At 47.3% G+C, this 23141-nt stretch overlaps 1 protein-coding gene across 1 annotated transcript in view; it reads left to right on the top strand.

Annotated features, from left to right (window-relative positions):
* Window positions 1-23141, top strand: part of NOL11 (nucleolar protein 11) — a 423141-nt gene that overhangs the window by 35380 nt on the left and 364620 nt on the right. Inside the window, exons 2-3 of the mRNA XM_086930931.1 lie at window positions 10672-10785; window positions 11177-11233. Of these exons, the coding sequence (XP_086787057.1) occupies window positions 10672-10785; window positions 11177-11233 (171 nt within the window). The remainder of the gene's footprint in view (window positions 1-10671; window positions 10786-11176; window positions 11234-23141) is intronic.

The following is a 23141-nucleotide window of genomic DNA, read 5'->3' as shown; positions in this document are numbered from 1 at the left end:
TAATTGATTCAGTCAGTTATCCTAAATCAAATAGAAGTATTGGGAATTGTGAAGGATTATCTCAGAGGGTGTAATCTAAGGGCTAAGTTATCAGACTTTTTTTTTAGGCTGAAGTTCCTGGACATGTTGGACCATAGGAAAGTAAATGATCTACAAGATCTGAGATGCATTATGTAAGAGAACAAAATATTTAGAGATACGTTAATAATACATGAGTGTTGCATCTAATTTAATTTGTACAAATTGTGGAGTTTAGGACATTGAGAGAACAATTTGAAACTATACTTGGAGAGTTTTTGGGTGTACTGTTATGTTTGTTGTTGAGTTCAAAGATCCGGCTTTATGAGATATATAATTGTGTATTCAGGTAAATTTTAACGAACTAATAAAGCTTGATAATTTAAACACTGGACATGAACAGCGAACAGACTTCGGACACCGCGCCCCTCCCCACCACCGGCAACCTGCCAACCATCACCAACTGGAAACCTGCCACCAGTGAGGACACCACCACGACCATTAATACTGATAGAAAGGAAAGGAGTAGGAGAGAAATGGCATTCATTACCCCATATACCACCATGAGCACAGATGTCTACAAGAATTAAAAAAAACATTGGCATCTATTATCACATGATGCCACTCTACAAGGAGTGGTGGGCACAAAACCACAAATTATTCATGAGGCAAAACACTGAGACAACATTTATGCCCTAGTTACATACCGCCTGTCAAAGGCAACATGGTTAACATCACCGCCAATGTTTTTTTTAGGTCGAGGACTGTCGTAGCAGTGTGGGCGGAGTCCGAGATTTAATGTTTCTTAGAGGGGGCTTGAACCCACCCCTCTTCTTCATTGGCTGGCCTCGTAAATGCTGGCCAGCCATTGGAGGAGAGGGGCGTCACTCCCTTTAAGCCCCGTCTTTTCCGGATACGGGGGCGTGTTGTTTAGGTTCTTTCTATCTGAAACGTCTTTAGTCACTCAAACCTAAAAAACACGCCCCCCCCAGTTTGAAAAGGACGGGGCTTCCCTGGCTGCCGCTGGGCTCTGTGTGTGCCCGCCTTCCACCGGCTCCTCTTCCCCATTCCCCGGTTGAAGTAATTTACAAGGACAATATGTGTACCCCTCCAAGACTTCATACCCCCCTCCTGCAATCGCCCTCTGCCGCTATTTATGCTGCGCTAAGCACTAGTGCCGCCCTGCCCCATCCAGCAGGGCGCCGCCAGCCTCCAGTCACTCTTTTCTGAAAACTTTTGACCCCAACCAATGTGAGGCCCACCCGGTGGCATCCTGGGGATGGCGGGGGAAGACCACCATTTTGCTTTTCGCTAGGCCAGACAGCTCTTACCCCTGGGCCCCGATCTTTGCCTGTGTGTGGCATGAAATCACCCCCCCCCCCCCTAGCATTACTCCACTCCATTGAACCCTGCAAACCGGGACACACTTTGACTCACAGGGGACCCCCCCTGACCTCCTCCCCCTTTTACCACCCCGTGCTCCACCCACGCATCCCTCCACCAATTCGAAAGCCACCCCCTCCTTTACATGCCTCCCCTGTACCCCCTCCCTTGCGCCTCCTCCCCTGCCATGCGACCCTCCCCCTGCCTTCCATATTTGCCCCTCCCCACTCCCCCGCTCGTGGCGCTGCTAAACAGTCCGTCAGGTCGCACCCATACTCCCAGTGGGAACCCTAACGCTGTGCCCGCGCCTTTACGCCTCCCCCACCCCCCGTGCGTCACCCCACAACTAATCACTTCGCCCAATATCCCCGGCTGACCTCGCCCAGAACTAACATTATTCGCCCCCTCCAATGGCGGCAGTTCCGAACACGGGCCCCCTCCTCCTCCTGCAACCAACGCCCAAATTAGTGAGACCAGCATCCGTCGGGGACGCGCTGACCTACAGACAGACAGTGAAACAGCTAATACTAAAGAATTGTGACTGGCCTCTGAACACAATCTCAGCACCTTCTGAATTGCTCACATATTATCTCCTCACACTAGTGCCAAGTTGTTTTTGGGTGAGGTGTTAATGGTGTGTGGCCGCATGGGGTGAGAGGGAGATAGACAAGAAGGGGGCTGGTCATACCACGCTTGCAGCAGTGGAGCACCGTATTTACATTACACATTCCGGCACGGGGACATTATTTAATTTTCCCAGAATCGCAGGATGTGGACAGGACCCCGAGGCTCAAACCCTTGTTTCCAGCACCAAAGTCGGCAGTCTAGCCGAAGGACCACATCAATATGACCTACTTGACTTTTAGCATGACTTTAATGCAGACCCTTTATTACACTCCCTCTGGAAATTGGGGCCTGGCAAAGCTGGCCCTACTTAAATGAATTAACCGCGCCAGTTATTTTGAAATCTAAGGTGGTGGTGGTGGCGGCGGGGAGTTGGCGTCAAGACTTTCGGCCACTTTTAAACACTTAAATCAGCAGTGTGCCGCCCAAATCACCGTCTCCCGCCCTTGCTCTTTGCCAAGCCAGAAACGCACAGCCCACCCCAACGCCCCCTATTCGGCCCCCTCGAGAGGCCGTTGGGCTCACGTCCTACACCGCACCGCCCCTTGTTCCCCTAGCCTCAGTTGGACGAAAGGCCAAGAGCACATAAGACATGCCCCTGCGCAATGATCGCCTCTGACCTGTTGCACCACGACCGCACAGTCACATCCAGCCTTTTACATACCGGTATCACACCTTGTATAAGGAACCCATCCAGCCCTTCTAACAAAGGTTTAAGTCCACGCTTTTGTGCAACCTCATGCCTGCCAATCCGTACCACGGGCACGCTCATCAACTTCACACCACGTGCCCACCCTGCACCAAGTCTGCACCGTCACCCAGGCCCTCGTCACCAGCCGACTGGACTACGGCAACGCCCTCTACGCCGGGACCACCGTCAAGCTCCAGAAGAGACTCCAGCGGATCCAAAACGCCTCAGCCAGACTCATCCTCGACATCCCACGTTCCAGCCACATCTCCGGACATCTGAGAGACCTTCACTGGCTCCCCGTCAACAAAAGAATCACCTTCCGCCTCCTCACCCACGCACACAAAGCCCTACACGACCAAGGCCCGAGCTACCTCAACAGCCGAGTCAACTTCTACGCTCCCAAACGCCACCTCCGATCAGCCAACCACGCCCTCGCCGCCGTCCCCCGCATCCGAAGAGCGACTACAGGAGGAAGGTCCTTCTCCTACCTGGCCGCCAAGACCTGGAACTCCCTCCCGTCCGACCTGCGCCTGACCCAAGACCACCTCTCCTTCAGGAAGAAGCTGAAAACCTGGCTGTTCGAGCAGTAGCGGCCCCCCCCCCCCCCCCCCCCCCCCAGCGCCTTGAGACCCTACGGGTATGTAGCGCGCTTTATAAGTGTATCTGATTGATTGATTGATTGCCCCTTGCGGTGCACAGAGGCCCCAACCACACTTCACGCGTGAACCCCTTTTCACACTTCGTTGTGAGGGTTCTGGCCCTTTCCCCCCCGGGCGCCTCCTTCCTCTCTGCTGCTGCGGCCTTGGCGCACTCCCACGCCTGACTTTGGCTGCTGGAAGCGCTGCAGGGAATGGGGTCTCCTTGGCGGTATTTGCCTTTGCATGACATCCCGCGCTTGTGGCGACCTCGCACTGCCCCTGTTGCCCCCCGGCCTCCGTCGGACGAAAGGCCAAGAGCACGCATACTGGACCTGTACAATGCTCGCCTCTAACATGTTGCACAACGAAGAACACCCCATCCTGAACTTTTATTCACAGGTGTCGAACATTGTTCAACGAGTCCATCCAAACTTTTAACAAAGGACTCAGCGCCCGCTGTTGTGAACATTGTTGCATGCCAAGTCCATGCCAAGGGCACACCTCACACCACGTGCCCACCCTGCACCAAGTCCGCACCCATCGCGGTGCACGGATGCCACAACCATACTTTATGCGCAAGGCCTACATGCACACTTTGTATTACGGAGTCTGGGACTTTCTCCCAGGGTGCCGCCTCCCTCTCTGCTGCTGCGGCCTTATAGTTCCCGCACCGGTATTTGTCTGCTGGAAGCTGCGCAGGGAGGTGGGTCTCCTTAGCGGTATTTAGCCTTGGTCTGCAATCCTGCACTTGTGGTAAATGCCCCTCCCACCCCCCCTTTACCATTTGCTGTGTCCTTGCCCCAGGCTTCTCCCCTCTGCCCGCATTCCATCCATCTACTTATCCCATGCCATTACTTCCTCAATCAAGACAACCCTCCCTCCTTGAGCCCCCCTTCCGAACTGACAGCCCCAGCAAACCCCCGCCCACCGCTTGCCCTGCTCATCCCCCCCCCACCCGCTCTCTCCTTCATGGATCGCACTGCAACCCCCCAGGACCCCCCCACTCCCACCTCACCTCCAGTGGGTGAAGAGCGCGAGGCACACGCGCATGAAGGAGACAACAGCAGAGGAGGAGGGAACGTGGAGGGACGCTTTGTATTCTGCTCCCTGTGTTTTGGTAGTCAGTGCGACACATACAGCACCTTTCTGGGCTTCACTCTACAAGTGTTTCTGTGAGAAGACTTCCAGGATTTTACTGTACTAAATATTACATTTACAGCGCACTAACGCCAGTGATGCGGCCTCGTGGCGCTGCCCACAGCTCGAAAACCAGAAGGCTGGTTAGTAACAGTACCTTGGTCCTGTGTTGAGATGCCCTTTCGGTCACACTCTAACTCCCTTTCCCCCCTTCCCCCTTCCCCTCCGCCCCTCGCTCATCCACCCGTCTGGACAGGCAGAGGGTGTCATTGGGTCTATTGACATTCCACACATCATATGCCTACAGCCACGAGGCCTGAGCCCAGTGACCCATTGGATCTACAATCACCAGTCCACATAGACCGACAGTCCACACGTACCCGGCACTGTCTGCATGCCAAAAGCTATGCATTACACGTGATACTACGCATTTTAGTACACTGTGCCATTCCAGCAAGCAGAGGAAAATGGCCTGGATTTGGCAAGTGTTGGTCTGTGGGGATTAAGGATCGCCATCCGCATGACTCTTTAGCTCCTCTCTGGAGTAGAGTCTCTTACCACCTTCCCTTGTTTTAAGAAGAAGAGTGCATGATACTGGAAAGAAGAGGTATGGGCCATACTGGGAGGGAGGAGGAAGTGACGGACACAGGCACTTGGGAAGGGGAAGAAAGATGCACGTCGGAGGAGAGGGAATTACAACAAAGTATGGGAAGTTGAAGCGCCATCTGGAAATGTTTGGAGACAGAACAGCACCGAGAAAGAGAGAGACACAAATTAGGAGTGAGGTGGGAGGAAAGACGTAAGAAAATGGAAACTATTATTTTCATCTCTATACAGTGTGTCTTTAGTGAGATGCTGGAGCAAGGAGGGAGTGTGAGAATGAGAGAGGGACTAGACATGAAGGAGGGAATAGAAACCACGAAGAGAGGTGGAACAAAACAATAATACAACAGAGAAACGACAAAGCACAGGGTGCAAGGAAGCAGAATCTTCCAGGAGAAAGGTGTAACTATCCATGAAAACCAGGTAACTTTAAGCAGAACTGACGGCATGATCTTTAAACCTTTGTTTTGAAGGTGTTGCATTCCTTATTAATATCCGAGCCTCTTTCATCGAGTTTGGTTGAAATTCGTGTTGCTTGAATAAGATTTGGTCCTGTGGTATACTCTTTGAGATGTAGTGTCTTGGCATTCATTTATGACCCGCTGGCTCAGCAGCCACTGCTGCCAAGACCTGTCCATAATCTGGCGGTCACCGGATAAAATCTTGGTAGGGCCTACTCTGCCTTTCAGCCATCTGAGCACACAAATATAATTGTTACCTGCTCGTGCCTCTGTATCCCTGCTCGTGCCTCTGTATCCCTGCTCGTGCCTCTGTATCCCTGCTCGTGCCTCTGTATCCCTGCTCGTGGCTCTGTATCCCTGCTCGTGGCTCTGTATCCCTGCTCGTGGCTCTGTATCCCTGCTCGTGGCTCTGTATCCCTGCTCGTGGCTCTGTATCCCGGCTCGTGGCTCTGTATCCCGGCTCGTGCCTCTGTATCCCGGCTCGTGATCCGGTTTTTCGTGCCTCTGTTCCCTAGGGCGTTACTGGGCAGAGAGCTGTGTGTGTGTGTGTGTGTGTGTGACTCTGTGTGTGTGTGTGTGGCTTTCTATGTGTGGCTCTGTGTCCGCGAATACTCTCTACTACTCTCTAATGCTCACCTATTGCCACTGTAAATGACAATACCATTTATTCATTATTTAAAAAAAATAAATGAAAAAAGTCATGAGCAATGCCAATAGCTACACCTTTAATAATGCAGAGACCATTGCATTGTAAATGCTTGTTATATAAATGAGGACATTGTAGTATATGCTATTTTTCAATGGATAAAATCAAGACCTTCAAATACAATACGAGGAAGACTTATACAGTACGCAATTTTATAAATTGTAACACCAAATTTGCAATTTATTACATTAAATGCATCTGTGAGAAAATCTATATTGGCAGTACTATGAGACCCCTCAAAGAAAGAATTCAAGAACATGTACGTGCCATACGTAACAACAACACACTATCCACTGGCGGTACATTTTAATACAACACATAATCCAAATGAACTGATCAAGTTGGGTTTTCATGGCATTGATGTAGGGTATCAATAGACTTTCCAAATTACGCAGATCTGAAAGTGAATGGATCATTAAATTGAGGGCGGTTGAACATGGTCTGAAGATTGTTAAGGAGATGTTTGAATTTTTGTAAAGAAGGTTTCATACATCACCATTAATGTACATGTGTGCAAAACTGCGAACCATCTGTCAAGTCATTGACTTTATGTACTGTAGCTCCCCATATGTTTCACTTCTGTCTCATGTTACTAATTCATTTCTTAAATGAACACTCCTTAAATGAACACTCTTTTGATCTCTTCTCTATTAAGGGCATACTTAGGATGAACACGCTTTTTGATCTTTTCTCTATTAAGGGCATACTTATGATTCATCTGGTATGCTATTGTCTCTTCTATATGCTTTTAAGATGTGGGATTGAACTCCTCATTTCTTGATACTAATTGCACACCCAGTTTTCTACACGGTGATACGATATTCATTCATAATTGTGTGGGAGCCAATTTTCCCCAACTTTTCTACACTAACCGCATATCAGGCTCCTCACACGTCGACTCAGTACTTGATAACAATTTTAACTGGAACGCCACAACTACAGATCTTAGGGCACCACTCTAATATAAAAACCTTTTTTTAGCGTCAATAACATTAAAAACTGAATATATTGCAACATGCTACTTAGTGGCAACACTATATGCATTTTATCAGTTCCTTTTTATTAAAATACGTTAAGTGAATATGAAGGACACTAGACTAAAATGGCTGCCGTTTTCAGCAAACAATATGAAATGAGACACCCGAACGGTGGGTCCGTTCTTGCTGTTTACGCCAGCCTCTATATGGCCGTAGATTAATTATGGCGGCTGCACGCAAAACACTTGTTCCTGACGGAGAGCGTTACTGTGAATGCAGCGTCGTAAAGGTAAGTGTCCTGGGTAAGGGTTTTTTTTTGCGCTGCTTGCGTGATCTCTAGGTGTTATAAGTGGGTTTACTATGGGGAGTCTTTGGACCCAATGGCCCCTTTCGTTCAATCGATCTACTTTTTTACTATACAGAGTGGACTTATCAAGGTCCTCACTCTTTGAAAACTGAGCCCAATTAAAATGACCATCGATTGATCAACACGTGGTTTGACACACAGGCGACTATTCCAGAAGTATATAGCGGCTGCTATCTGGATTTACCATTCCTTTATATTTTTGGTAAGCCATATAAGCTACTTTTTTAAAACAAGACTATGTTGATCTGAGTTTTGCCCTCTTTTATTTAAATATTAGATGTCAACAAGGACTCAAATCACTTACAGTCCCAACAATATTATTTTTTCATATCAAATTCACTACAGTATATACAGACTGCCACTCGAAATATACTGGGAGTTTGAATACAGAAAAAAATTATTTTTATATATACAAACTACAAGATATTGAAAGAGCTGCCAATGAGCGATATGAACTCGAGGTGAGACATACCTACCGTTGGCCATCATTAGGTCACTCGGGGCACATAGAGGCATATTTCAAAAATAATTTCTTTTTACCATCAGATTGGGGTGCATTTTCTTTTTCACGATTCATTCTTCTGCTTTCTCAAGAAAAGCTTTTTTTTCCACTGGTTTTCTTGATCGTTCTCCTAGATACTTGTTATGTCTTTAATTGACTCATGGTTACTGCCATATTTGCTCAGCTCACTCAGGTTTTTGCTTAAAGACTTAACAACTCTGTCTTTGTAAAACAGAATGTATGCTACAAATGGTTTTTACATATGATTTTGCAGCCTTGAGGAAGTCCACGGAGGACGAAACGCGTGTCGGCTTCTGTTCTTTGTCTTTAATGGAATAAATTAAAACACCTACAGTGACCTGACTCATCATTTGGGGTGAACTTCTTCAAAGGAAACCTTTTGATTGGCTGGATTGCTGATTACGCACATAGGAATAGAGTGGTGTGCTTTGGTGTACTTGTTGGACTTTGGGTCTAGACTGTCTTTACAGTTCTAGCGGATCTACACCTAAGTGGGTGGGTGTTGTGACTCCATGAGACCACTCAGACGATATGTAATGGAACTGTAACTGGTGAAGAATTACTATAGTAGACTAGAATAGATGTGCCCACATTGTATGTTTAACGACCATGAAGAACACCCACTCGGGGAGCCCCCATGGACCCCTGCCCACCGTACATCTGACAGTCGCCGCCGCCATAGCACCCGAACTAGGCCGGACCATCAACGCCACCCTTGTCTCTCGTATATTCCCTAACGACTGGAAGCAGGCAGAGGTCATGCCGCTCCTCAAGAAACCATTGGCCAACTAGATGGACCCCGAAAAACTATCGGCCCATATATCTCCTTCCTTTCGCAGCCAAAGTCACTGAGAGATTCATCAACACCCACTGACCACCTTCATCGAAGAGCACGGCCTCCTCGACCACTACCAGTCCGGATTTCGTAGCAACCACACCACCAAGACTGCTCTCCTTGCCGCCACCAACGACATCTACATGCTACTCGACCACGGCCACACTGCTGCCCTCATCCTACTAGACCTCTCCCCAGCCTACAACACCATCTCCCACTGAACCATTGCAGCCAGACTCCACGACGCCAGTATACAGTATACGCCAGTATACAGGGAATCGCCCACGGTTGGATCTGCTCCTTTCTCTCCGGCAGAACCCAAAGGAATAGACTCCCTCTCATCCTCGCCGATCCAACTGAGGTCAACTACGGAGTACTCCAAGGATCCTTGCTCAGCCCCACTCTCTTCAACATCTACATGGCCCCCCTCGCCGCCATCGTCCGACAGCATGGATTCAACCTATTATCCTACATCGATGACGCCCACCTCATCCTCTCTCTCACGAAGAACCTCAAAGACACCAGACTCTGCTTCCAAGAAGGTATGAAAGATGTCACTACCTGGATGAGCACCAGCTGCCTAAAACTGAACTCTGAGAAGACAGAGGTCCTCGGACCCTCTCCCACTGCGTGGGACAGCTCCTAGTGGCCCCCTGCCCTCGGACACCCACCTACCCCGACGGACCACGCTCGCAACCTCAGCATCAGCCTAGACTCCTCTCTCACCTTGACTCGCCAGATCAATGCCGTCTCCTCCTGTTTCAACTCCCTTTGCATCCTCCGGAAGACTTTCGTGGATCCCCCGGAATGCAGAAAGACAGTCACCCATGCACTCATAACTAGCAGATTGGACTACGGCAATGCCCTCTACGCTGGAATCAACAGAACCCTGCTACACAAGCTCCAAACCATACAGAACACCGTAGCTAGACTGATCTTCCGAACCCCGCGACAGGAGCACATGACCCAGCACCTACAAGACCTCCTCTGGCTCCCCATCGAGAAGAGTGACCTTCAAGCTATTCACCCACGCCTACAAATCCCTCCACAACATCGGTCACAAATACCTCTGGCAGAGACCCCATGCATCCACAGAACCAGAGCAGGCGTAAGAGCCTTCTCCTACGTCGCAGCAAAGATATGGAACGAGCTCCCAGTCCACATCAGGCGCTCTCCCACTCTGCACATCTTCAGGAAGTGCCTCGACCTGGTTTTTCAAAGGAGCCCGAGGTGAACTCCTCTAACCCCCCACCCCCACCCCCGTAGCGCCTTAAGACCCTCACGGGTAAGTAGCACGCTCTATAAACCTTTGATTGATTGATGAAAGAAATACTATTATAGTGTGAGGAGGTGTGTGACTAACTCTGCACTGGAATTTCTAACGAGGAAGAGAGTGTGCACAATGATGTGGCAACGGGCTAAAGAAAGTGGACCCGCAAGGAGAGTGAAACCTTGCCTTGGGTGACTTGATTGAATACATGTTTGTTTCTAATGAAGGGCATTGATAAAAATTAATTTGTGGTTTTGTTGCTTCTTTAAAATGACTCCTGAAGACACATTATTACTTTCCTGTGGGTTTTTACAGATTTGGTAGTAGAAAAAACAATTTCCTTTATAGTTTGATATGTAAATTCATTTTGTGCTTGCCTTTAGTGAAAACTCGCCTAAGTATTTAGAAACATTATCCATGTGTTCCTTGTTTACTTAGGTATCAGATCAAAAACCACTGGGCAGTTGGACAGTAAAACAAGGACAGACCATAACATGCCCTGCTGTATACAACTTTGCAACTGGGGAGTATGTTGCAATTCATGATAACAAGGTGATAATCTTTTTACTATTTTAAAAATAATGACTTGATGTGTGATTATTAAATTATTCAGGGTGTTCATGCCACATTTAGCGTAATACATTTTTATTCCTTTATAATTTCAGTAATTGTGCTTCGGAGTAATAAGCAAGTTAGATCATGAATATCTTGCTACATTTGAATTTTTAAGCATGTATTGTGTTACAGCCTCTAAGATGCTCACACCTGCAGAAATAGCCGAAGGGGGTATGTTATCATCCCTCAATCTGAAATTCTAATTGAGTTTCCTACACTTTATAATAGCTGTTTGTTGCAAAATATCGTGTAGTTCTTTTTGGCAGTGTGTAGCCTTGTGAACATATATATTTTTAATGAAAAGTCTAAACTTTCTGCCATTTTCTAGGTTCTAAGAATATGGAAAGACGACGATGTTAATTTGGAAAAAGTATTTAAATCAACGGTATGTCTAAGCAAATTTGTTTGCATTTGAAAATGTTTTCTTTTAGAATTTGTGAGTTATTTTGAATCTTGTTTTTTTTTGGGCCTACTCTATTTATGCCACTCTACTTCCTGAAACCAGTGTATTGTTTAAATCATCCAACCACACTCCTCATAGAACAAATGCATTTTATTTAGATGCATGCAGAAATGCTCTCACATGCATGTCTGTTATTTAACCTTTAGTGTTGCTCGTTTTTAGCCAGTTTTGCAATATATATTCCCCCTCCATTGTATCAAGTTTGCCGATGCAAATATACGTAATTTGACTTAATTCCAGTCTTTCAAGTTAATTTCTTTTTCTTCGAAAAATGACCAATTTTCATACATTTTTTACACAAGATTTTTTGGAAGACGTGTAGTATGTAATTGATAATACTCGATTTTAGTAGTAGTTGCTATGTTCTACCAACAACTTACATAATCTTTGTCTACACAATCTTCCAGCAATTAGCAGGCACCTTGCATTTTCAGCTTCTACTCTCACTAAACCGAAATAAAGATTTTCCCATTCATGTTTCTGAACAGCCCTGTATGTTTTCCTGGTGACCTCCATATTCGTTCAAGCATTTTTCAAGGTGCTCTGTTTGATTCATGTTTTTGTTGACATCAGGGATGAACTCTGATGCCTGTGAGATAACCAAAATGTACATACCTCTTTTGATTCAGAATGGCAATAGAGGTCTTCACCCAGGCGATGTGGCAAATCATGCCTGTGGCAGCAGATTGTATTCGGGGCAATGTGTTTTTATCTGTACTCCTATGAGGAAATTTTCTTCAAGCTTTCCCATGGAAAAGGGCCCATTCAGTCCCTACAATTGAGTCCTAGCATTCATCTTGTATGAAGGATGCTTTTGCTATTTGTGTATGCCTGACACCAATAGGCTGGTGAGTGTTTAAGTCCATTGGACCTCAGATGTGTTATGCACCAGATGGTGGTCTCTTTTGTGCGGTTCTGGTGAAGTCCATCTCAGATATCTGTGTGCACATACACCTTTCTGTTCTTTATTCAAAAGGGGTGTCTGATGGGTGGAAGAGACAGCCAGACCTTTCCCATTGCTTTTATTGAAGGTTTGCCCTGTGTGAGTGAAACCAATCCCTCTTCGTTTGGCTGTGGCCATCTTCTCTGACAACCACTCTCCAGACTGGTCATTACACGTAAGGCAGAGGTCTTCAAACTTTTGAAGGTTGAGCCCCCCAGTTGAATTTTTTTAAATGTCGGGCCCCACCACCACCTGACAGAAATTTCTGGAATCTGGTACACTACATAATCGACCGCCACCTGCATATCCCGGGCCATATCCGGCAAATAATGTTCAAAACAATGAGTGTCTCCTCCTTCTCCATGAATTCCCTCACTACCACTCGCCAACAATGCACCTCATCTCTCTATGGCACCTTTCTGGTAAACATATAATTTTTTATGGTGCTACTCTTATTTTCATTATACTCAGGGGCATATGTACAACCCCCTATAGAAACCACACCGTCACTTTTTACGACGTGGTGGCGATAGGGGCTTTGCCCTATTTACAAGGCAGAGTTAAGCCACTTAACTTTGCTTAACGCTGCCTTGTAAATAAGGCCCCCTTTCATGCTATGCTTAGCGTGAAAGGATGGGCAGTGGGTGTTGCGGTGGTCGTTCCACTGCAACAGGCACTGATTTTATGCTGCAGCTTATTTACAAGGGTAGCGTTAAATTGAGGCAGCGTTAAAATTAAGAAGAGGGAAACCCTGATCTTAAGCTGGTGAAAGTAGGAGAAATGCATTATTTCTCCTCATTTTTGCTCCATCCATGTGTGCTGCCTTGTGCAGCACACATAGAAAAAGCAAAATACCTTGTATTTGTAATCTTTAAAAAAAATATGTGATTTCCGTGTGTGCTGCATTAAGCAGCACACATGGAAGTGTGACAAATGGCATTTTAAAGATTGTTTATGTGCAGGAAGGTCCCCCTTTTGTACATAAACAATGTTTCCCCTGCATGCAGACACCCTTGCACTATGGTGCAATGGTGTCTGCATTGGCGCTACACCGCTAAGTGTAGCGCCAGCGCCGGGGAAACGCAAGGCTGCACCATATTGTTGTAAATAGAGTGCAGCCTTCCGTTTCTGAAGTGGCGGAGAGAGGCCTCAACCCATGACTGCTAACGCCTAACTCCACAACTTCCTTGAACTTATGCTCCTCAGTTCTTTGATCTGCATGGTACACCTTCTTTGTAGCAGGCACATTAACCCTCTGTGCTGTGAGGGTGGCAGGAATGCTCATGTGAGTGCACAGTGAGGTATGCAACAGTGTGAGAGTAGGGTAAGTGGAGTGACTGCAGGGTAAGTGAGGTGACCGCAGGGTAAGTGAGGTGACCATATGAATTTGGGTGTGCATGTTAGTGCAGAGTGGGACTAATGAATGCATGGTTAGTGATGGGCTTGTTTAAGTGAGATTGCATATTGAGCAGTGAGGGGGACAGGTGAGTGAAGTGTCACATGAGTGCAGGGTGGGTAGTGTGCTTGTGTGGCTGCAGGTTGAGGTACATGGAAAAACGCGCAAGTGCATTGTGAGAAATAAGTGATCACTGAATGCAGGTGAATGGTGTGAGTGCACGGGGGTCAGTGTGAGGGAATTGTGATCGCTGTGAGTGCAGAGTGAGTATGAAAGTGAAGGGCGAGAATGAGGAGTGAGTGTAATTATGAGTGACATTTCAACAACTATGAGTGACACCTTCTCGCGCGCAAAATCAAGCAAAGAGGAGAAGGGAAACATATAAATATCAGAAATTACACCCATTTAAGCAACGAGAAACTGTAAGAACATCTTAAAATGGTGCAAAGCACCAGAAATGGAAAGGCAACTGTCCGCTGATTTTGGGACTCAACAGTCAGCCCACCGCAGGGCACTGGGCAAGCCTCAGAAGAGTGAAGACTAGAAGCCAAGTTTTGATATTGCTTATATGAGACATTTCCATGGTTTCAGTGTACTTGTCACATTATACTACTAAATTCGTGATACTGAGTGACACTTTCTCACAAGTTAAACTAAGGAATTAAGTCCAAGTAAAGAGCTAAAGTGTTGTATCTGTGAACATCTAATCAATTCCCTTCACATGCATTTCTACCTCGGAAACACTCATACGAATGGGGATAATAAATGTGCAAGCACGTTGAATTTATGATCTTGGAAGTGACATCTACAGAATGTAAACCTTCTCCTTCTTTTATTTGGGTTGAAATGTGTGTTCAGTGCCCAGTTTCTATGTACATAAATCACACTTGCTAAGGGTTTTTGGACATTGTTGCTACCTGCCATTCTTTTTTTTTTCTGTTTTTTTTTTCTGTTTAATATGGCCCACTTCAGAAATCAGTATGAACCCTCTGCGCTACTTTATTAGTGAGAAAACTGCCACTAAACTAAATGCTGATCTCTGCCACAAAAAAAACATTATTCACTAGAATTATCTTGGCATTTGTAATGTCTGAAAACGTCTGGAAAACGAGGAATTCAGCCTCACTGTCCGGTGGTTTTAAACCCATGTTCTTTATACAAAAGTACAAGTTCCACAAGTAAAAAAAAAAACGATCTCTGTGCGAAAAGTAACTCCCAGGTATTATCAAACCTCATAAAATACATTTTGCGAATATACAGCATGACTCTTACACATACCCATACCGACTTTCCAGCAGGGATGAACCCTTTGCGATAGATAGTAAATCATATCAAGCCAACTGCCAGTACACGAAAACTTCGACATAAACATGCATAGGACTCAAAGGGCTTCAGCTTCTCAGCCCCCCCCCCCCCCCTTCTCTCCCATCGTGTGTGTCAGCCCGGGCTGAGACACCTTCCCAGGCGCGCATACAGCCCCACCCGAGCACTTCAGTCTTTTAAAGACCATTCACTTGTTCACGAGGCTTTGATGGTTTTCACTCCTTCTTCGGGCCCCTGCCGCTCCACTCCGCTGTTTGCTGGAAGAATCAGCCCCCTGACATTTGACTCTAGGACAGTACCCCTTCATTTGAGCAGGCATGAATAGTTGACAAAGATTTTTGGAGGTGGGCTCCCATTAATATGTAATTTCTTTGGCCCCACCAATGAAGCAACTGCAGAGCTCCAGGGAACTGACTCCAACTGTAAAGTCTCCTGCTCTCTGTCAACACCAATCTTCTAGGACCTCTTGGAGAAAAAATCGTACAAAGGGTCTTGCATTTGTGTCCATGAAAATTCACAATGTCATGACAACTCTTGATATGTTGTGGTCTGAAAGTAAGACAACACCGATTGTGTTTCCAAGACTTCTTTTGAACATGTTAGGGAAACACAAATTGGAGCCTGTATTGATGAATGAGCAGCGGAGAAGACCATCTCCTTGTTTAACAGAGAAAAATAAGCTTCATACTTCAAGAAAAAAAAGTGTGGATTAGATCGTTGGTATTCTAAGATACTTAGTGAAACTAGAACATTCACTTTAAGAGGTACTTAAACATAAAAACTTTTCTGAAAGTCTCTAGTATGTCCATGGATCTTTTTTTTTTTTTTGAAAATTCTTTTTATTGTTGCATCAGGCACATCATATATACGGAGCACCAGCTATCTCGGGGGAGCGTCAACATTCCGCTCTTCCCGACATTACGCAACTTTTGTAAATATTCAGTTACATGGCATACAGTGTGACGAACTTATTTTTTATTTTCACCCCGAACACCCCCCCCCCGTAACAACAAGTGAAGTGATCAACTGAGAGACCTCTACCCGAGGCCCCCCTTCCCGCCCTCCACTTCCCCCCCCCCAAGCAGCATAGCACCCTTCCCCACCTCCTCCCCCCGACATCCGTGACTTATTAGGCCCCCTGTGTCATGTCACCATTGAATATAGGCAATCCCATGGCCCGTACCCTCTAGAGGTAAATTCGCTAGAACCTGCAACACAAGTACCATCCCAGTGGTCCACCCCCTCACCCTCCCAGCTCCCCGGTCCGTTACACCCCCCTACTCCAATCCGTGGTAGTGCCTCCACTTAGCCCATATTTTACGGAATTTCCGCGGGCACCCTCTAGCTTTATAGGTAACACGTTCAGCTGCCATATACATATCCAACCCCCTTCTCCAGTCCTCCAGGTTGGGTTTCCCAGGCGCCCCCCACATTTTCGCAATGTCCCTTTTAGCAACCACCAGGGCCAGCTGCAGGAAAATGAGGAGGAATCGCGTGCCCAGAAGTGCCAGTTGAATGAATGAATGAATGAAAAAAATATTTCTAGAGCGCACTGCGGCCAAGCGGCTTCCTGGCGCTAGGGGCAAATCAGTATAAGCAGAAGATCCCAGAGAATTTAACCAGGGAAGGCCTGAAGGAAAAGAAAAGTTTTGAGGGCTTTACGAAAGTGGGAAAAAATAGGGATAGAACGTATAAAAAGAGGGAGATTGTTCCAGATCTGGGGGGCCCGCACGGAGAATCGGGTGCCCCCGGTGCGGGATTTACGAAAACGTGGGACGTGGAGAAGGGAGAGGGAGGAAGAGCGAAGAGAGCGGCTAGGAGCATGGGAAGAGATTAAAGAATTAATGAAGAGCGGGGCAGTGCGAGAGTGCGCCCGAAAGGCCAAGCAGGCAAGTTTGAACTGGGACCTAAGGTGAACCGGAAGCCAATGGAGGGTCTTAAGGGCCGGGGTGATGTGGGCAGATTTAGGAAGATGAAGGATAAGGCGGGCCGCCTGGTTTTGGATCGCTTGGAGACGGCGAGTCTCGTAGGCAGGGATGCCTACGTACAAGCCGTTTCCATAATCCAGGCGGGATGTGATCAGAGCCGTGATGATAGTTTTGAGGGCGTCAACAGAAAAAAACCGGGAGATCTTACGGATAAGGCGAAGGGAAGAAAAACAGGAGGACACAACGGAACTAATTTGGGCGTGCATGGATAGGTCATTACTGATCTTGATGCCCAAAGTCCGGACAGAGGGGACAGGGGAGGGAGGGGGGCCAAAAGAAAGGGGCCAGTGAACGGAGGACCAAGGATTAGACGAGCCACCAGTAAGGACGAGCTCTGTCTTATCGGGATTGAGCTTCAAATGATTGAAGCTCATCCACTGAGAAATGAAAACAAGAGTAGAGCAGAATTTAGGAAGAGAGTCAGCAGGGGATGAGAGATCAAAGACTAGCTGGAGGTCATCTGCGTAGTTATACACCGAGACCCCCAGCTCAAGAAGGGAGGAAACAAGAGGGCGGATGTAGAGGTTGAAGAGAAGGGGGGAAAGAGAGGAACCCTGTGGGACCCCAGAAGTGACCGGAAGGGGAGGAGCAGAAAAGTCAGAGAGGTGGACTGCCTGTGATCTGCCCTGGAGAAAGGACGCGATCCAGGAGAGGGCCGTGCCCTGGATGCCCGCTGCGCTGACACGGTCGAGAAGGATGGCATGATCGACCGTGTCAAACGCAGCGGACAAGTCCAAAAGGACCAGGGCCTGGGGGAGGTTGCTGTCGGCCTTCCCCTTGAGTTCGTCCAGGACTGCGAAGACCACACTCTCAGTGGAGTGGCCGGGTCGAAAACCCGCCTGGTGGGAAGCCAGGAGATGGTTGTCCTCAATGTAGGCGGAGAGGCAAGAAGTGACATAGCTCTCGAGGATCTTCCCTAGGTAGGGGAGAAGGGAGATAGGCCTGAAATTAGATGGAAGGGAGGGGTCCAGGCCAGCCTTCTTCAAGATAGGAAGAACAATGGCAGATTTGAATGAGGAAGGGACACAACCCAAAGCCAAGGAAGAATTGAGAAGGGTGAGGGGGGGGACGGGACAGCTGGTGTAGAGGGTTCTGAGGATCCGTGCAGGGGCACAGTCCGCAGGGGAGCCAGACTTAACCTTGACAAGCAGGTCAAGGAAGAGCTCAGATGAGATTGGGTCAAAGTGATCCAGGGCAGAGGAAAGCGGGTGAGAATGATCAGATGAGTCAGGCCGAGGCACAATAGGAATGTTGGCCTTGATGGTGATGATTTTATTGATAAAGTAGTCGTTCAAAGAGTGGCAAAGAGATTGAGAGGGGGCAGGTGAGAGAGAGGCGCGGTCTGAGGTGGCAAGACTGTGCACTAGAGAAAAGATCTCGCGAGATTTGTTGGCCGAAAGGGCCACTCGCTCAGTGAAGTATTTGGATTTGGCCGCTAAAATAGCTTTTTTGTAGTTATTGAGGAGGGCTTTGTATTTGAGGCGGAGGGTAGGGCAGTAGTTGCGTCGCCAGTGACGCTCCGAGCGCCTGAGTTCAAGTTTCAGGGATTTGAGGTCGTTGGAAAACCACATGTGAGCGTCGTGGCGGCGAGCATATTTAATCTTTTTAAGAGGAGCGGCCTGGTCGCAAGCGGAAGAAAGCCAAGCGGTGATGGCATCCGCCTGACTATCCAGAGGCAGGTCAGTCAGGGTAGGAGCAGATGACGACAGTAAGGAAGAGAGATCATTAAGATCGGTCTTGTTCCAGCTCCGAGCCAAGATGTTTTTAGGCAAGGGGGCTTTCTCGGCTTGGGCCAAGTGAATGGGGAAGGAGATCATGGAGTGATCCGACCAGACACAGGGAAGAATTGAGGTGGCCGAGAGATTACATCGTAGGGACCAGATTTGGTCCAGGATATGACCGTGGGTGTGAGTAGGGGCCAAGACGTGAGGTGAGAAATTAAGGGACCGTAGTGTGGCAGAGAAATCCCCAGTTTGGGGTCCTTAGGTATCTCCACCTCTAGTATCGCATGCAGTTCATTGAAGACCTCGTCCCAAAATTCCTGTATCACGGGGCATCCCCAAATGATGTGGAAGAAATCGCCTGGTTGGTGTTGGCATCGCAGGCAGGCGGTGTCATTTATCCTCCCCATCTGAAAGAGCCTCACTCTATCAAAGTAGGCCCGATGAAGGACCTTAAACTGTATGAGGCGAAGCCTCGATTTTATGGCCACTTCTCGAGGGTGCATGAGTATGAGTTCCCAATCCAAATTCTCTAGCGTGCCCACATCCGCCTCCCACCTCTCCCTGAGTGTCTGCAGATCGACCAACATGTTATTTGTCAGTGTTTTGTACGTCATGGACACCGCCCCCCTCTGAATCCGTTCTTGGAGTAGGCGGCCCTCAAGTGGTGCAAACTGGGGTATGTCAGTGAGAGAAATGTTCTGTGCACCCCATGCGTGTCGCAGCTGAAGGTATTTATAGTACTGGGTTCTCTGGAGTCCAAAGTCTTGCTGCAGTGCCTGGAAGGTTTTAAGTTCCCCCCTTGCTATGATGTCCCCAATTGTGGAAATGCCAATATCGTCCCACCTTTGGAAACCCCGTAGCTTGTTCAGTTCGGTCAGCCACCTGCACGACCACAGGGGTGTTTGGCGGGTGGGCCTTTCGTGCCAGCCCATTCTGACCGTTGCTCTGCGCCACGCCAATAGGGTAATCTTAGTCGCCGGAAGGAGCTGGCGGCCCCCTCTCCCCCCATATAGGAAGTGTAGCACCATTTTATTGTCCCATTTAGATCTCTCTAGCGCATAGGTGGGGTGATCAGCCGGGGCGTGAATCCAGTCATTGATCGGGGCAAGGTGCTCTGCCCAATAGTAGGCCTCCAGGTTGGGCAGTGAGATTCCCCCACTATACTGGTGGCGCTGCAGAGTCGCGAGTGCCACCCGGGCCTGCTTCCCCAGCCACAAGAAAGAACGGAGATCAGAATGAATTTTTTGCACTGTCATGGCCGGCAAGGGATAGTACTCATTCTGGAGGGCGTATAAAAACTTTGGTAGCAGTATCATTTTATATAGGGCGGCCCTGCCTAGAATGGTGAGCGGAAGCGGTCGCCACCTGTCCATCTCCGCTTTCGCTGCCACCACTACCCTGTCAACATTGTCCGCGTAGGAGCGCCGCTTGTCTCGGGTGATAAAGACCCCCAAGTATCGGAAGCCTTCCGTAGTGTGGATGAGCAGCTCCGGCAGTTCCTCCCCCCGCGGCGCACCTTGCGGGTCGTAGAGGATCGACTTGTGCCAGTTTATAGTGTGTCCGGCCACGGCCCCAAAGTCGCACAGGTCTTTGAAAAGGGCCGGTATCGTCCTAGCTGGGTTTGTCACATACAACAGCACGTCATCGGCATACAGGGAGATCTTCTCCTGATCAGTGTCCGAATCCCCCCTGTAGAAGCCAGTCACGTCACTATTGAACCGGATACGGGTTGCAAGGATCTCTATTGTGAGAGTAAAGAGGAGTGGGGATAGCGGGCATCCCTGACGGGTCCCCCGCTCTATCGCAAACTCCCTGGACATCCGCCCATTGATCCGCACTCTGGCCCTGGGGTTCGAGTAGAGGAGTCGCACCCAACTTTGGAACTTGGGCCCAAACCCAAACCGTTCAAGGGTCCCCATCAGGAAGGGCCAGTGGACCGCATCGAATGCCTTCTCTGCGTCCAGGGAGAGGAACCAGTGCGGCTCGCTCCTGTCGCAGGCTTCCTGGAGCCAGTTGTGCGTGCGCCGCAGGTTGAGTTTAGTGGCCCTGTCCGGCAGGAACCCGGACTGATCCAGGTGTACTAGGTCCGTTATGACGTGTCTCAATCGCCTTGCCAGGATAGTGGCCAGGAGTTTGGTCTCGATGTTATGTCCATGGATCTTTGATCCAAAGAGCAAAAACAATCAACAAAGTACTCATTGGTGGACAGCGGAGCACTTAGTCCTTGATTTCCTAAAGACACATATCCTAATTCTCTTAGGTGTCGGGTAATGTTTTTATCCACCCTTTTGGAGGCGGCAATTTGAATTGACATTTCAGCCAAACATATTTCATATGCTTAACATTTATATGTAATTGGCTTTGTTAAAAAGATAGAAAAAACTACTTCCTAAAGGCTTATCTTTGTATGAAAACCTTTAAAAAAAAGTCTTATTCTGTTTTGTTCCATATACTTCCCTCAATAGGTTATATTATGTTTTTAAGGGCATAAAAAATCCTTCAATGGCAAAAACAATTACAAAAAAATAATTGTTGGAATACCAACACACTGTTGATTATCAGTGTGTGAGAAGTGAGCATTTTTACAAACTACTCTTGCAAGGAATATTCCAAAACTCCTGCACACCCCAAGCTAGAACATGCTAAGGTTATAACAACTCTGCAGTTATCTAAGGGCTTCACTCTCTATTTGTTCTTTTCACTTGGCTTGGATAATCGTAGAGGACTGGCTACAAACTGCCAGAAACAGCATTGCTGTAACTTTTTTGGCGATTGGTGAAAACATCAAAACGCTTCGATTTTCAGTGAAGAGTGCCAGCTTGATGATACACTTGATCCTATATATTGAACATTTGACTTCTGTGCTTTGTTGAAGTTCCCCTGCTTTTTTTGCAATTTGTCAAATGTATTCTTTAACATAAACTCATCTGTATAGTTTGCTGTCCACAGTGTGCACTTTATTTAACTTAAACTCGTTTGGCACCACTGGGAAGTCTGACTCTGCTCACTAAACCTGCTGGTATACTAGTCGATGTACATTCCTGTGAAAGGTGTATCTTTCAGTCTGTACACTTGATATTTCATTCCATTTCTAATTAACTGCTTGTACCAGAAATTCTGGTCTTAATCCATGCTTCCTTTGAATGTACCTTTGACGAATTTGAGATTGTAATCACTGCTTCAGGTTCTGATGGAAACTATGATCTTAAATTAAGGCTGGGTGCTGATAATACTGAAATACGTAGGCATGCTACTGCTGCATTGAAGTTTATGGCTGCAGATAACAGAACCCAATACCAGAGAATCTGGAGTGGGTGGTGGAGGAGTGGTAGTGGGGGTATTTGGTAGGGGTGTGTGGTGAATGAAGAATCCATTTCCAATTGAGGTATCACTATGCTTCTGAGGCCGCCATTTCCACACTGAATAACCAATATAATAAACCTGATGCTCAAGTAAAACTGCTGCAAATACGTGCAGGTTTAATTTTTTCAATAGCTAGTGGCCTACAGGCATTGAGTACCCTAATAACAGCAATTAATATGGATTAAAATGTGGTCACATAAACCTGTTCTTGTTGGCACACCCATACCTGTTTTCCACACATTAGGGATGCAATGATTGCCAAATTACGCACAGGTGTAAGCTCATTTTAAGAATGAGTTAGTTGGATGCTGGAAACAAAAGGGTTTAATTCCAGGCATTCTAGTTGATGCATTCAAGACAGATCAGCCTCTCCCCCTGAGTCCCCTCCTGAAAGAGAGTGGAAGGATAATAACAGGACATGGGACAGAAAGATTATGTGAATAATGAAAGCTAAGAGTTGGCCTTAGATACTAGTTGGCTCCACTTGACAGAACTTTGATTGCCAGTAGAGTATGATAACAATTAGTGAAAATAACCTAATCATGCAAAAAATGTGGAAATTAAACAATAGTAAGAAAATCAGTTATGATCTAGCATTTTGGCACAGAGATATAATCCCTCCTGCCACAAAGATGCCATATCTAATCTTTGTAAAAGCATAAACTACTCATTAGATTTTTGAGCTCCAGCCAAAGGAGGACACTTTAAAAATTATTCTTAAAATAGCCTGTGGGATTTCAGAGGGGGTCTCGAATAGATTCGCACACACGGGTTGTCGGGGTAGTGCAGGTTTTATTATTTTATACAGTCTGCGTTTCTGTACAGGCACACGGTAAAAGGGTAGGGGTTGTTCTGCCTCCTCCGTCGTGGATCTTCCCCCTCCAGAGCGTCGATCCCAAGGTCTCCTGGGAGTTGTAGGCCTTTTCCCCGCCGTCTCGATGTCCTCGTTTGGGCCGGTATACAAAAAGAAAGGAAAATCCGTCTCAGTACAGGTGTTCAGTAAGACACTTCTTGTAGGGAAAAGGGGGTGGGGAAAACACGTGCAAACTAGTACCCCTGCTCGGTGACGTGACCCCTTGTGCTCATAAAAAAA

Source organism: Lissotriton vulgaris, chromosome 7, assembly GCF_964263255.1.
Source record: "Lissotriton vulgaris chromosome 7, aLisVul1.2, whole genome shotgun sequence".
NCBI classification, from domain to species: domain Eukaryota; kingdom Metazoa; phylum Chordata; class Amphibia; order Caudata; family Salamandridae; genus Lissotriton; species Lissotriton vulgaris.
The sequence above is the reverse complement of the archived record's forward strand: the minus strand, read 5'-3'. Positions and strand labels throughout refer to the sequence as shown.